The 13744-nt window shown below is 39.8% G+C and overlaps 1 protein-coding gene across 1 annotated transcript in view; it reads left to right on the forward strand.

Moving 5' to 3' along the window:
* PLXNC1 (plexin C1) overlaps nt 1-13744 on the forward strand; it is a gene marked incomplete at its 5' end in the record, with an annotated part of 66265 nt that overhangs the window by 30360 nt on the left and 22161 nt on the right. Inside the window, 11 exons of the mRNA XM_009083884.1 lie at nt 318-497; nt 1751-1838; nt 2742-2948; nt 3060-3251; nt 6686-6773; nt 7508-7522; nt 7820-7921; nt 8284-8387; nt 12264-12305; nt 12779-12903; nt 13460-13658. Of these exons, the coding sequence (XP_009082132.1) occupies nt 318-497; nt 1751-1838; nt 2742-2948; nt 3060-3251; nt 6686-6773; nt 7508-7522; nt 7820-7921; nt 8284-8387; nt 12264-12305; nt 12779-12903; nt 13460-13658 (1342 nt within the window). The remainder of the gene's footprint in view (nt 1-317; nt 498-1750; nt 1839-2741; nt 2949-3059; nt 3252-6685; nt 6774-7507; nt 7523-7819; nt 7922-8283; nt 8388-12263; nt 12306-12778; nt 12904-13459; nt 13659-13744) is intronic.

Raw genomic sequence — 13744 nt, forward strand, 5'->3', positions numbered from 1 at the left:
AAAGGAGGGAGGGAAGAGAGAAAGAAAAAGAAAGAAAAGGAAGATGCAGATTATTGACTAGCTCATGGACCATGCTGGTAGCACAGAGAAGTATATCCAACATCTGTGCTGTTTTCCATGATTATTGTGTCACATAGCAACTTCATTCAAAAGATGCCTTACTTTGTCATTTCAACTCCCTGTTCTGTCTTTCCACCTCCATCTAGCAGCTCAGAGAGATTCAGTTCTCTTTTCTCCTTATCATTTGCTGTAGGTTATAGGCTTCGCCAATGAGTGGCATCCATATTTCAATGTTTCTCTGTTTTTTTCTCCTTCAGCATTAAAGTTAGAAATGTGCTAAATGATATACAAATGACATTTGCTCTCCCACCAACACGAAAAGAGGCCAAAAGTATATGTATACAGGCTAATGGGAAAAAATGTTCACCACCAATGACCCTGCATTATGTTTCACTGCCATCATGTTCTAGAATCACACCAAATACCTCCTGGATCAGGTAAATTTGTCTTTCTATACTTTTAATTTATTAAAATGTAGTCTCACTGAGCCAATATGAGCCTTCTTCCTCAGCCAGACTGCAGCTGGTGCAAATTTGGATGACTGCTGTAACCTGTTGTGGAGGATGAATTCATGCCTGTTTAACAGATAGGGTCATGATAGCTGCAAGATGGATTCTGTGTTTGCAGTATTCGGTAAACTTCTTCCTGCCCACCCCATGTCTCCTTGATAGAATTCAAAAAGAGTCTATTCATACCAAAGCCAAATCCAAAATCTAGGCAGCATGCGTAAATTCTAACTGATTAACTTTGATTTCCTGATACTAATATGCCCTTCTCCTGTGAAACAGTGAAAAATATCAGTGGATTGGAAATGAAGTGAAAATAATCACCACTGCAGTGATACATGCGGACGTGATTTATGATGGGGTTCCCTGGAGCCAAAAGAGCCCTTTTCAAGCCTCTGCCGTGTTCTGTGGGAGACTCACAGTTCTGGTGAAAGACTGTTACAGGGTGTTTTTTAAGATATTCTTAGGCACAGCTTTCCCCCTGTCCCTCTGCCTGCACAGTTTTTAACCACTTTCACGTTCTTAATCTGATATCTTGTCATCAAGCACTGGCAAGTGTGGATTTGAGGTAATGAGTTGGGCTGGCAGCTGCAGCAGCTGAGCAGCTAGGATGCATGCCCCCATCTCCAGGTGAGAGGCAGCTCAGGCAGCTGGAAATTAATAATACCTTAAACCACTCCAACTGTGTTCAGCAGAGATTGTGAGCCAGAGCCCTCAGACACAAGCACCATTGTGTGTGCGGAGACAGATGGTCCGAACGCTGCCGAGAATGTTTCCTGTGAGGTGCCTGGCATGATCGGTTTGTCCTGGAGAAGGCAGGAGTTAAGCACAGGCAGGGCTGTGCTGGGGCCATGAAATACCACAAAGCTCTTTCTACATCTAGTTACTCGGCTGCATGAATAGAAAACAAGGTGGAGAGTCCCTGAAAAGGAGTATACATGTGTATGCAATCAAGTCATTTGGCTTCGCGGCAGCAGAAGTATTTATGGTCAACTACAGTTGCACAGTACACTGTATAGTTCAATTATCTTATCCTGCTGTTTAACTTTAGTATATTGTCTGCTACCAAAGCAAAATGCACATCAGTAGTTAATTCACAGCTGAAGCCTTTATGCAGGACTTGTCTGTGGGAAAACTGATAATATTAATCTCCCTTCCTCCATCCTTTTTTTTTTATTTTACAGTGGTGGTCGCAGAATTACTACAACTGGTAGAAATTTTAATGTGGTGGACAGTGTGATTATTTCAGATGACCAGAGATCAAACCTCACAGTAAGTCTGAATCTCCTTTATAATACCAAATAGAAGTCTCTTGATGAATTAGGTTTGAGGAGATCTCAGTAATTTCCAAACACTTGCCAGACACATGTCAGTCACCCTACTGAAATAAATATGACCACTTATAGGATTACAGTTGCACAGATTCTTAGTATGGAATCATGGATACACATAAGCTACTTGCCTGTATAATTCCCTGAGCCTTTTTTCTGTGGCCTAGAGACTTGTTCCAAATCTGTCCTTTTAGAGTCTCCCCAGTCTCCATGCATGGGTCTGTTGGAGGAGGGGCTGGTATGCTTCCTGCTGTCTCTGTGCTGAGAACCCTAATGGTGTCACTGCCTCATCAAGGGGCAGCAGGCTGGAGCTGATGTTGGGATGAAACCCTTTGTCCAAAGCTGTGAGGAGGTAGGCACTTTGTTGACCCTTGCAGCACAGAGACCAGAACATAGCAGCATCACACAGTGGAGTAAACAATGACCCAATGGTACAATGGCTGTAGCAACCCTACTCTCTCAGGAGTTGAGTTGGAAAGAGCCGATGCCCAGGAGTGCTGGAAAGCTTGTCTTACTTTCCTCTTGTCACCTGCATTGAGGGGAAGGAAGGAGAAATCACTGTCACTATTCCTGTCTCACTGCAGGAAATAGTTACCTTAGCAGTGTGCAATCAGCCTTACAGCAGCGTGCAGAGTGTGTGATAAATGTGCTTAAAGGTAGAGGCAGGCTCAACATAGCGATTTTCCCAGGTGCTCTGTGTGCATCCCTGATCGCAGAGAAGGGGTTTAGCAGGTATCTGTGTGAAGTCAGGAAGACATTAAAATGAGTTTGAGTGTCTCTGTTTGTAATTGTACCCACTGTTGAGCACTTAATGACTGTTACAGCCTTGCTATTGCATTTCTAGGTCTCTAGGTGCCCTGGAAATGCATCTGAATATCATTACTTAACGCCAAGCTTGAGCCATGCAACAGAGGGTAAAGTTGTCGATATGATGTTAAAAGTGGAAACTACCTTTATACCATGTGTGAAATTACACTATCACCCTGACCCAGTGTTCATTAACTACCAGCTGCACACTGAACTGGATCCTGATCTGGAATTAAAAATATATGTAAGTTTGAAATTAATAGACTACAATTCCTTATTTAAAATAGTGTTTGGGAATAAATTTTTTTTTACTGTATTTAGTGACTGTTTATTGTCTTCCATTTTTTCCCTCTAGAAAGAAAATGATAACTTGAATATTTCTAAAACTGAGGTAGAAGTTTATCTCTCATATATGATGGGTGCACAGACCAAAAAGATATGGTTCAGTGTCCAAAATATTACCAAAAAGCCAGACCGTAGCACCATACTGTGCAAATTCAAAAGGGAAGGAACAGACAAGATTGACTTTTCCACAGTGAAAGTTTTTGTAAGTAGAATTCCCTTTTGTTGCAATTCAGCAGTTGTTTGAATGTTCATACAAGTGTAGTAAAATGTATCATTAATGCTCTCAGCGTGAATGTTCTTCACAGAGGGAGGAACTGGGTGCATTTTCTGCTCTCTTGGTACTTGGTACTAGTTTTCTTCCTCATATCTAAGCATGCCTGCCTAGCTTAGACACAACTGACAGTACTGAGTTCATTTTCTATCTGGTTACTGGGCTAGTGTCACTTTGGTTTTGCAGTCCAAACTGAGCTCACTGCAGCTGAGCTCCAGGAGACTGGTAGCTTGTCACACCTCTATCTGCCTCACAGACATCATTGAAACAGCACCACTGTCTCCGGGGGAACCCCTCATCTATGATCTGTATGCAGTCTCCTTCTGCATGAGGAAAAGGATTGTGTCCTCCCAGTCACTTTTTCCTACTTGAACAGGCAAGGATCTGTCTCAGGGATCACCTCTGAGACAGAAGAGAAGGCATTTCTGGATGAAAAAGGGGGTGAAATCCAATGTGCCCTGGGAAAGCTAAAATGCTTTGAGCATATGGCACAAAGCCAGGCCAAAATATAAGAACATTAGCATGGATGTCAAAGCTAAATGGCGGCTTAAGATATTTGCTCCATGAATAAGATGAAGATATGAATTTTTTAGAATGCAATCATCACCACTTACGAGGGAGAAAAATTATGCCAGACTCTTATTACAGTGTATGGTGGTATAAAACTGAAATAACTCTATTGACTTCAAGGCATATGGCTCATAGTAAAGATTAACAAAGCTATTCTTGATTTTGCATCACTGTTAACTGATCCCCCATCTGTGGATCCTGCCGTCTGAGCCAGTTATGGCATGGAAAAACCTTTCTGAATTTGGTGTTGCATTTAAATATTAATGTTGCCTTGCAATATCACATGCTCATCCTGCAAGCTTCATAGGAGTAACTGTCAGAGAAAGGTCACCATCTCGCTAAGGCAAATCAAATGCAATAGTTATCATGTAACATTTCGTTTCTGGTACCTTAAAAATTCTTTTTTCCAGCATCAAGGAAAATTTAAAAGTAGTACATCACCACATGGTTTTTAAAATCTTATAAATAGATCATCATAGAAGAAGTAGGGCCACTTCGAAAGGATAAGATGGGTGTAAAATCTAAGTCTGGTTCAAGGGATAAATGTATCCCTTGCCTTAGTTTTCTGGAAGAAAGAGGATATTGAGTGTGGGCTCAAAGACAGAATGATCAGTCTGGATGGAGGTGTCAGAGAAGAAAATGCCATTCTTCTGACAGAAACAAGATTCACATAGATCAAGGAGCTCAAGACAGCAGGAACAGGATCATTCCCCATCATAGCACTGAGGGAAAACTGACACATGATATTGTAGGCTTAGTAGGAAAGATTTTAAATAAAACTGCAGTCAGGACATATTGTATGTCTGGAGAGCAGCAAATATAAACCCAGTATTTTAAATAACAAAAAACCCTCAAATCTAGGCAAACTAGGCAGATGGAGGTTGATTTAATCCTAGCTCTATGTAAAACTTTGTAATGTCTTTTGAATGAGGGACTCATGAAAAACCTGGAGGTAAATGGAAAATAGGATAATTGTCAACTTCTTTTTAATAAAAGCAGATTATGCTAGATATCTTTATTTCGTAAGATGAGTGATTTCCTCAATAACAAAAAAGCAATAGATCACACATACCTGGAAGTCATTGAGTAAACTACTTAATGTGGTGATTATGAAGACACTAGGGGTTAGAAAAAACGGATGCTGTGTGTGGAGAGCTGACTCTGGGCAATGTTGATGTTTATACAGATATTCTTTAATATCACTAGTGACTTGAACACAAAAATAAGGCATGCACTAACAACATTTGCTGATGACATAATGCTCAGAGGCATTACCAGTCCAGAGTAGGTTTTATAATGTCATGTGGAAAAATGAATGAATTTAGGAATAGGAATTAGATTAATTCAGGTGTACCTTATTTAGTCTGTGATTCATAAGCAAGATAAGAGATAAGGAAAGAAATGGGGCCACTGGATAGGAAAGTTATCTGAAGATTAAAGGTAATTTAAATATGAGCAGAAAATTAAATGAATGCTTTGTTTCCGTTTTCAATAAACAGGGATAAGGAACATAAATTTCTGCTTCAGGAATCCTTTGTTTGGATATGACAAGTGGAGAAAGGCAGGTGTATTAGTCACAGGATACTCAATGTATTTACCCACCAATGCATTTCAGCCTTGGAAAAGGCAAATGAGATCCTAGGAAGGCTCAGACCAAAACAACTTTGTATAGGAACTGTGAAAACATAGAGACATAAGAAGGAAAAGTAACATTTGATGAAGGAAATAGATCTGCTTTGTCTTCTGTTCTTTGTACCCCCAGAAATATGAAGGCTGTGTCCTTCCAACCCAGTGGGGTTTTTTTTTGCTTACTTGTGTCTGTGTAGCTGCAATGTGACTATCCAGTTGGCAGTCTGCAGCTGCCCTGGCTGCTCACCTCCTGTGACAAGCCAGAGATTGCAATCACCAGATCTCTGCCTTCACTGCTGTGACCCAAAATAATTTCAACCCAACCCTCCTTTTCAATTATCTCAAGCTCATTTCTGGCCCTGGCACTTGGTGGTATTCTTTTTATGTGTCAAAGCATATTTTTACTTCTCATCTGTTTATAGTCTTAGCTACCCTTTATTTATGTGCTTTCACAGTCCTCTTTGAGATTCTCCTTTGTGAAATTTCTTCTGCCATAATTATCAGTGGTGAATGCCTCAGTTTGGCATCTGGCAGACTTCAGTACTTTCATGTGTTCCTAAGAATTAATGCCTGTCCTGCCTTTGCCAAGCCCACTGGCTGCTGGGGGATGTTGTACATGTATTTTATGTTGCATTTTTTATTTCTCCTACATAAAGACGTTGAAACTTCCGCAAAGAAATAGGGAAGAGGTCTGTGGGCCAGGTGTCTATGAAAAATTTTACTTCCCTCATTCTTAACATGAGTCTTATCTTTTCTGCTCAGCAGAGGAACACTGTGAGTGCAAAGGAATATTTTCAACTATTAACACATGCCTTCCTTGCTTCAAAATGCCATTCTGAAGTGTGTGAGCCTCTCGGCCAGCTGGAGGCCAGATCTTGCCACTGATTTGCAGCAAGGGCAATGGCAAAAATTTGGTGCTGCATAAGGACCTCCACATTTTTATCATCACTGCTCTGTTACCCAGATTAGATATCAAGTACACTAAAATTTAAGCTTGGGTTGGTTCACATATGTTTTCCTGAATTGCTGCTGTCCTCCTAATAATCTACCATGGTCCTTCATGTGCCTTAAATACTTTTTTATTTAAAAAAAAAACATATTAAATGTCATTTTAAGCTCTGGTATAATACCTGTCCTCTATTAACACATTCATTACTTTTCTTCAGGTCAAATTAGGAAATTTTGAGCATGAAGTCAAACCAACATCATCACACGTATATTTGTATGTTCTTATTTTGCTCCCTATTGTGGTGGGTGTCATTATAGGTAAGTACAATTACGTATTTTCAGTTTTCGATTTGCTGAAGAGTATAATCATGACACAAACACATATACATGCTCACATGTGTCTGAAACTGTCACAAACAGTCTGCTGGTTTTGCCTATTCACAATAAGAGTGGACAAAGTTAACTGTGTTCTGGTGGTCCATCTTGTCAGGCTGCAGTACATTACAAGCATGTTATAAGACTAATTCTGTCTGTTCTGCTGTGATTACTCACTATCATTTCATGAAGCACGACACGGGACTGACATCCTTGTGTCACAACTTGGTACCTTCCAGCTGTCTGAGCTAGGGTATCCTCCCGTCCCTGGGGCACATGTTCCTTAACAAGCTGCTTTTGCTCAGGCTGTGTTTGTGGTGTTTCTGCTTAGACTTATTTGAATCATTCATCAGTTTGTGGGTCATTACTAAATCAAGGGATGTAGATAGTTATCCCCCTTCTTTTTGGCACTCTTTTTTTTCCTGAATGTTTTTACCTAGTTACGTATTTGATAAATTTCCATTTATTTCATAAGTGTAGGGGTTTATTCTTTTGCTTGATATGGTTTATTTTTTTTAAAGCTCATTTTAAGAAGGATCCATATCTCATGCCTTTATTCTCTCAAAATAAACTTTAGAGAAGTTAAGAATTTGGAACTGGGTTTCTTGTTGAAAACAACTCCTGTTTAATCTGTGCAACTTTAAGTAGGTTGCTATTAGTAGAAGTGGTTGTTAGATTCTGTGTCTCACTGTGCAGGCTTTATATAGCAGGGTGTGCTGTACTTCCAAATGAAGCTGGATTGGCAAATCTAAGACCTTGTTAAAAGGAGTGATTTTTATTAAACATTGTGGTATAGATCCAGATAACTAGGGCTCCTGGGTACTAGCACATTGGCAACAGTAAAACACTGATCCTCCTGGAGAGTGTGAGTGTACATTAATCTCTCTGTTTCTTAAAATAATGATAAAATATATCTCGTATAGAGGTTTTATGTTCTGCAGTTTTTGCACTCAGAATCTTGTTTTCTTCCTTTTTAGCGGCATTCATAGTTACTAGATACAAATCCAAAGAGTTAACTCGTAAACAGAGTCAGCAACTTGAACTGCTGGAATATGAGATCCGCAAGGAAATCCGCGAGGGTAGGTCTAAAGAGCTTTACAGAGCTTAAGTACAGCATAATTTCTGAGCTGAAACTGTCAAGAAGCTCACGTTTTCATTTTATAGCTGTTAGAATATTTTTGTGTTGTATCAGAGTTCCTCTTTAATGTTGTGTGCACTGCAGTAGCAGATAGCACTGAGCTAATAGGATTGCATGTGGTATTTCCTTCAACAAAAGTGCGGGAAAAAATGGATTGCTACTTTCCTGCTCATAAGATCTTCAGCTATAAAAACTACCTCTCTTCCCTGAAAACTATTTTATAAGGACCAAGTTATAATTGTGAAGATGATTTTGTGTCAGCTAAACTAACTCTCTGGGTGGGGAGGGGGGCTGCTTTTTCAGGATTCGCTGAACTGCAGATGGATGAATTAGATGTGGTGGATAGTTTTGGAACCGTTCCCTTCCTTGACTACAAACACTTTGCTCTTAGAACTTTCTTTCCAGAGGTAAATATTTACAAGTCTTTCAGTTGTCAGCCCAACCTAATATTACAAAAGTAGGAAGGTTAGGATCAAATAACTAAAAGACAACACTACACAGCAATAGCACATTGTTTTCACAAGAAACTTTTCTTAAATCAAGAATTAGCGGAGAACACTTAAGGCTGTACATCTCTGTATTTAACCAAGCCTTTATGCTGTAGATAAAGCACCCTTCTTGAATTTTCAAGGGTTGTGTGTGTATCCATTTCTTTGTGTCCAGCCTCACTGCTTGCCTTTCAGGCCATCCTAACTAAGCTATAATTTATCCATTGCTTTTTTTGTTCCCATGCTTTCACTTCCCATTCTATAGCTAATTAGAGTAACAGTCAGGCCAGCTAACATGCTAGCTAACATCGTGACACTTCCTAATTAGACTTGTGGGATGAAGAAGTGGCTCTAAGATCGTGCTGACTTTCTACACCAAGCTGCTGACAGAAATGGTAAGATGTTGATTCAAAGGGTTACAGGTCAAATGCTTAGAAATTACATAAGTACTTAAGTGTTGTCTTGTTTAGAGGTGGATATTTTTGTAGTTCATTGGAGCAGTGTGTGCCACTGCCATCAGAGGCCTTCTCTTGAATGTTTTAATTCTCTTACTATTTTCATTTGCATATGTGGCACATTATGATACTGGTAAGTGCCTTTGTCACAGCTTTCAAAATTATATAGTGTTAACAAGTGTGTATACCAGATAATACCAGCATTTACCCGATTGGCAGAAGCTGTGATCTCAGCTGGTGGTATTTTTCTGTATAACTGACACCAGTGAGTAGAAACCCTTGGTTAGTTTAGGGCATAGCTGGTATGTATGTGAATTATCTACTAGTCTTCATGTGTTACTCATCACTGCTCTGGCCCAGTGCTTCAGTCCTGTCTGCACACTGCTTTGCTTTATTGCTGTTTGTGATCCCAGTAAAAGCTCACTGTGATGAAGTTAAACATATGTGAAAATGCAGAATCAAGACCTTTTCTTTGTACAACACCAAATATCAGATACTAAGGTAGAAGAATAATATTTAGCAATTACATATGCCTGATCTTTGTACACTTTGAGTCCAGTTCTCACACCAAAGGACACTGGGAATATCCCTTCTGGTACTGCTGCGATGCCCCCAGTCTGATATTTATAGGGTCACTAGGTGGTTTGAAGAAAGTGGACCAAGGCAACCTTACTTGCTGTGTCCTTTTCATTTCTGTTTGTTTTGTTGCCAGGCATATTAGCATTAAAATAGCATTTTAATTTTAAAGAATTTATCTTTTCCTGTGATAGTTCCCTGTCAAAACAGTAATAACCTGTAGAAGCTGTCTGAGTGGAAATGCAAAATAAAAAGTTATGAAAAAAAGGCACAGAGTCTGCCAGTCTGCTGTATTCTGTAAAGTCAGAATGAAAAGTGCTCCTGTTTAGCCTTGGTGAGTGTCATGCCAGTGCACATCCTGGAAATTACTCCAATTAGATTTTGTCTCAGTTTGAAATACTGATACTGTGAAGGTAAACTTGCCACTATTAGCTCTCTACAAACATGCAGTGTCAGACGAGTTATTTAATGCGTTGTGTACCAATTTTTTCTGCTAAGTACTTAGTGTTTACATTGCAGGAGTGTCCAAACACGCCTTGTGCTATATGAATGTAGTAGGAAAGCAGTGTTCCACTGAATAAATATTACAGATGAACAGAAAGCTGATGGGCTGAAGGTTGCAACTGAGTGTCAGAAGGGTTGACAGAACGGTCAAAGTGACAAATCACCACTTCCCTCACTAACCTCATGTGTTTGAATGATGTCCATATTGTGGTGTTTCTGCCTTCTAGTGTGTTCAGTGGGCTTTGTCTCATCTAATCTAAGATGTTTAAACATGGAAATCAAAGCTGTTCACTGAGCATCTTCTGTAGTCAGTGCAGAGATGGGCAGCTCAAGAAAGTGATTCATGGCACGTGTCTTGAGTCATCTCTCTCAGGATGGGACAAGTGGCTTAAAGGTGGAGTCATATACCCAAAATTAAGAGTGATGGACCCCATCTTCATCTTGACTCTTGCTTCTCACTGCTTCAATTTTCTATATTTAATCTGGCTTGATAGCTTTTGGATTTTTGGCTTGACGTTTGTAGGTGTTAAATGGAGATTATATCTATTCCTAAAATGTTCTTGATGTTCAGCCTGATTTTTGCTTTACTTGTTAAATTTGTATTACTATTTCTGTTTTTCCTCGATTTCACACATTGTTTGGTTTAATGCTACCATGCCTGTTCCCTATATACAAGCATTTTTAACATTTAAGGTGGTTCCAGTTCTTTCACTCTGTGTACGTATGTGTGTGCGTTTTATTGGTATGTGGTGTTAGGGTTGCTGAATAAGTTCTGGGAAAATGGGAATAGCCACTGGAGGATGAGGAAGAAAAATATGGCAGGGGAGAAGAGAACAAAGGATGAAAAATCAGTTATGTGGATAAAAAAATCGGTTTTGTAGATGAAAAATCAGTTGTGAGATGGCAGTGTGTGCTCACAGCACAGAAAGTCAATTGTACCCTGGGCTGCATCAAAAGCAGCGGGGCCAGGAGGTTGAGGGAGGTGATTCTTCCTCTCTGCACTTGTGAGACCCCAGCTGGAGTACTTCATCCAGCTCTGGGGTCCCCAGCACAAGGAAGGCATGAACCTATTAGAGACAGCCCAGAGGAGGGTCATGAAAATGGTCAGAAGGTTGGGATACCTCTCCTCTGAAGAAAGTCTAAGCAAGTTGGGGTTGTTCAGCCTTTAGAAAGGAAGGCTCTGGGGAGACCTCATTGCAGCCTTTCAATATAAAAGTGGCTTAAAAGAAAGATGGAGATAGACTTTTTACCAGTGCCTGTAGTGACAGGACAAAGGGAAATGGTTTTAAACTGAAAGAGAATAAATTTAAATGAGACATAAAGAAGAAATTTTGTTGTGATGAGACAGTGGAACAGGATGCCCAGAGCAGTTGTAGATGCCCCATCCCTTGAAGTGTTCAAGGGCAGGTTGGATGGGGATTTAAGCAACCTGGTCCAGTGGGAGGTGTCCCTGCCCATGTTTGGGGTGTGGAGGGATGTTGGAACTAGAAGATCATTAAGGTCTCTTCTAACCCAAACCATTCTGTGATTCTATAACGAAACTAAGGGCTGCCAGCATCACAGACAAAGCAGGTGACAGTAATTGTTACTAGTGTAAATTTGGTGCTCAAGGGTGCTGCTTTGGGAATGTGCAGCATTGTTGGAACCTTATAGGCTGTAAGAGTCAGACAAGAGGCATTGACAAGGTATTTGAGAACTGGGAGCTCCTCTTTGTGTGAGAGTTTTTGCTAGGACTGGATGTGTGGTGGCACCTGTGCCTCTCTGGAGACTGACAGCATGGATCTCCTGGAGAGTTCATTAGTGAACATTCATAAAGTGCCTTGAAATGAATGGAGGCAGATGAGCTCAAGTGTCACTCTGTTACGGAAACCCTGTATACCAAAGGCTATCATTGCCATCCAAGAAGGATGCAGCCTGCAGCACCCTCTGCACACCAGCACGTTGGTGGATGAGGGTAATAAACAGCTCTTCGTGTGGAGCATTAGTTGACTGCTGTGCACAGCAGCATCATGTATCACACACAGGAATGCTGAAGTCAACACCAGGTTATCTTTGAGAGTTCACTTTTCAGTGAACTTTGGCAGCACCTTTGCAGAAGTTAATGTATAGGGATTTTATACTGTACTTGCTTTAGAAGCCAACATTTCCATTGTTTTATTTCAAGTAGTGTGTCATCAGGAACATACTTGGTGTGTTTAACGTACATGTGTTAGAAACTTTTGGTATACTTAAGAATGATAAATATCCCCTTATATTTTAGTCAGGAGGCTTTGCATCCATCTTCAGTGAAGAAATGCCACAGGTAAGTTGATGTAGTGTGATGTGCCTTAATTAATAACTTTTTTTAACCCTTATCTCAATGTTGTCCTAGAACACATCAGCTTGCATTTTCAGTATGTTCCCTTTCCTCCATGAGGAATGTTACATGGTTTTATGTGTCAAAAGAATTTTAAATGTAAGATGCTGTTACCCAATGTATATTATGACTTATTTAAATAAAATAAACAGAGTCTAGTCATGGGAAATGAGTAGAGATGTAACTATTGGCATTACTTTGTGTATGTGGCAGAAAATGTATGCTCTGCATGTGTGTACTCTGTGTTGTACACAAACGCGTCTTCGGTAAAATCCTGAGACCCATGAAACAAATGCAAAATTTTCACTGATTTGAATAAGGCCAGGATCTTATCCCATACGTTTCTTACCATTTTTATGACCATTAAGAATCCATCATAGCCAAACTACAGTTTGCTTATTTTTGTTTAATTATTCCAGAGCAGAGACCAAACGAGCAAGGATGAAAGCTTCAACATGTTGCATGCTTTAATTTGTAACAAGAACTTTCTTGTTACTCTCATTCACACCCTTGAAAAGCAGAAAAATTTCTCTGTGAAAGACAGGTATAGTATGATTATGCTTATCATCTTCAAGACAAAGAATTAGCAGGAAAAAACCAACATGGATTGTAGCACACAAATGTAATTTCTACTTCTTGCAAAACAAACTTGCAGTACTCCAGAGCACTTTCCCTTCTCCATCTGCACACACTGAGGAAGAAAAGACATTGCCATTAAAACAAGCTATTAAAGAGAAATTGGAATGTTTGTACATGTAAATAAAGAGGCAAAGGAGCAGGAAAACTCATTTCAAAACTGTAAACACTTCCTGCAGTTAGATCAACAGTTCTACAGTTTAGAAATGTTCTGTCACTGAAGCAGGTGTTGTTCTGCAGAATTAAATTTAGAGAAACAAATTCTGTGTTTAAAAAATAATCACAAGAGCAGATGGACTTGCATTTTTTATAGTTTTGTAGAGAACAGTGGACAGTTTCTGTGCCTGAGGAGGGAAAACTTAGGATATGAACTGCACTAAAGTAGGTTTCATTTATTAAAGATGACTGGGAAGAGAAATTCCAAAATTACAGTATTCTGTTTTTTCCTTTTTTTTTTTAAACAGGTGCTTGTTTGCATCCTTCTTGACTATTGCACTACAAACTAAGCTAGTTTATCTGACCCATATTTTGGAAGTGTTGACAAGGGATTTGATGGAGCAATCAAGCAATGTGCAGCCTAAGCTCCTGCTCAGACGAACCGAATCTGTGGTAGAAAAATTGCTGACAAACTGGATGTCTGTCTGCCTTTCGGGGTTTCTCCGGGTATGTGTACAGCTTTTCACTACATAAGACACGCAAAGAATTTCTTTAATTGATTTCTTCCATAGGAACTGTTAGAGGGATCAGTT

Source organism: Acanthisitta chloris, unplaced genomic scaffold, assembly GCF_000695815.1.
Source record: "Acanthisitta chloris isolate BGI_N310 unplaced genomic scaffold, ASM69581v1 scaffold7531, whole genome shotgun sequence".
NCBI lineage: Eukaryota > Metazoa > Chordata > Aves > Passeriformes > Acanthisittidae > Acanthisitta > Acanthisitta chloris.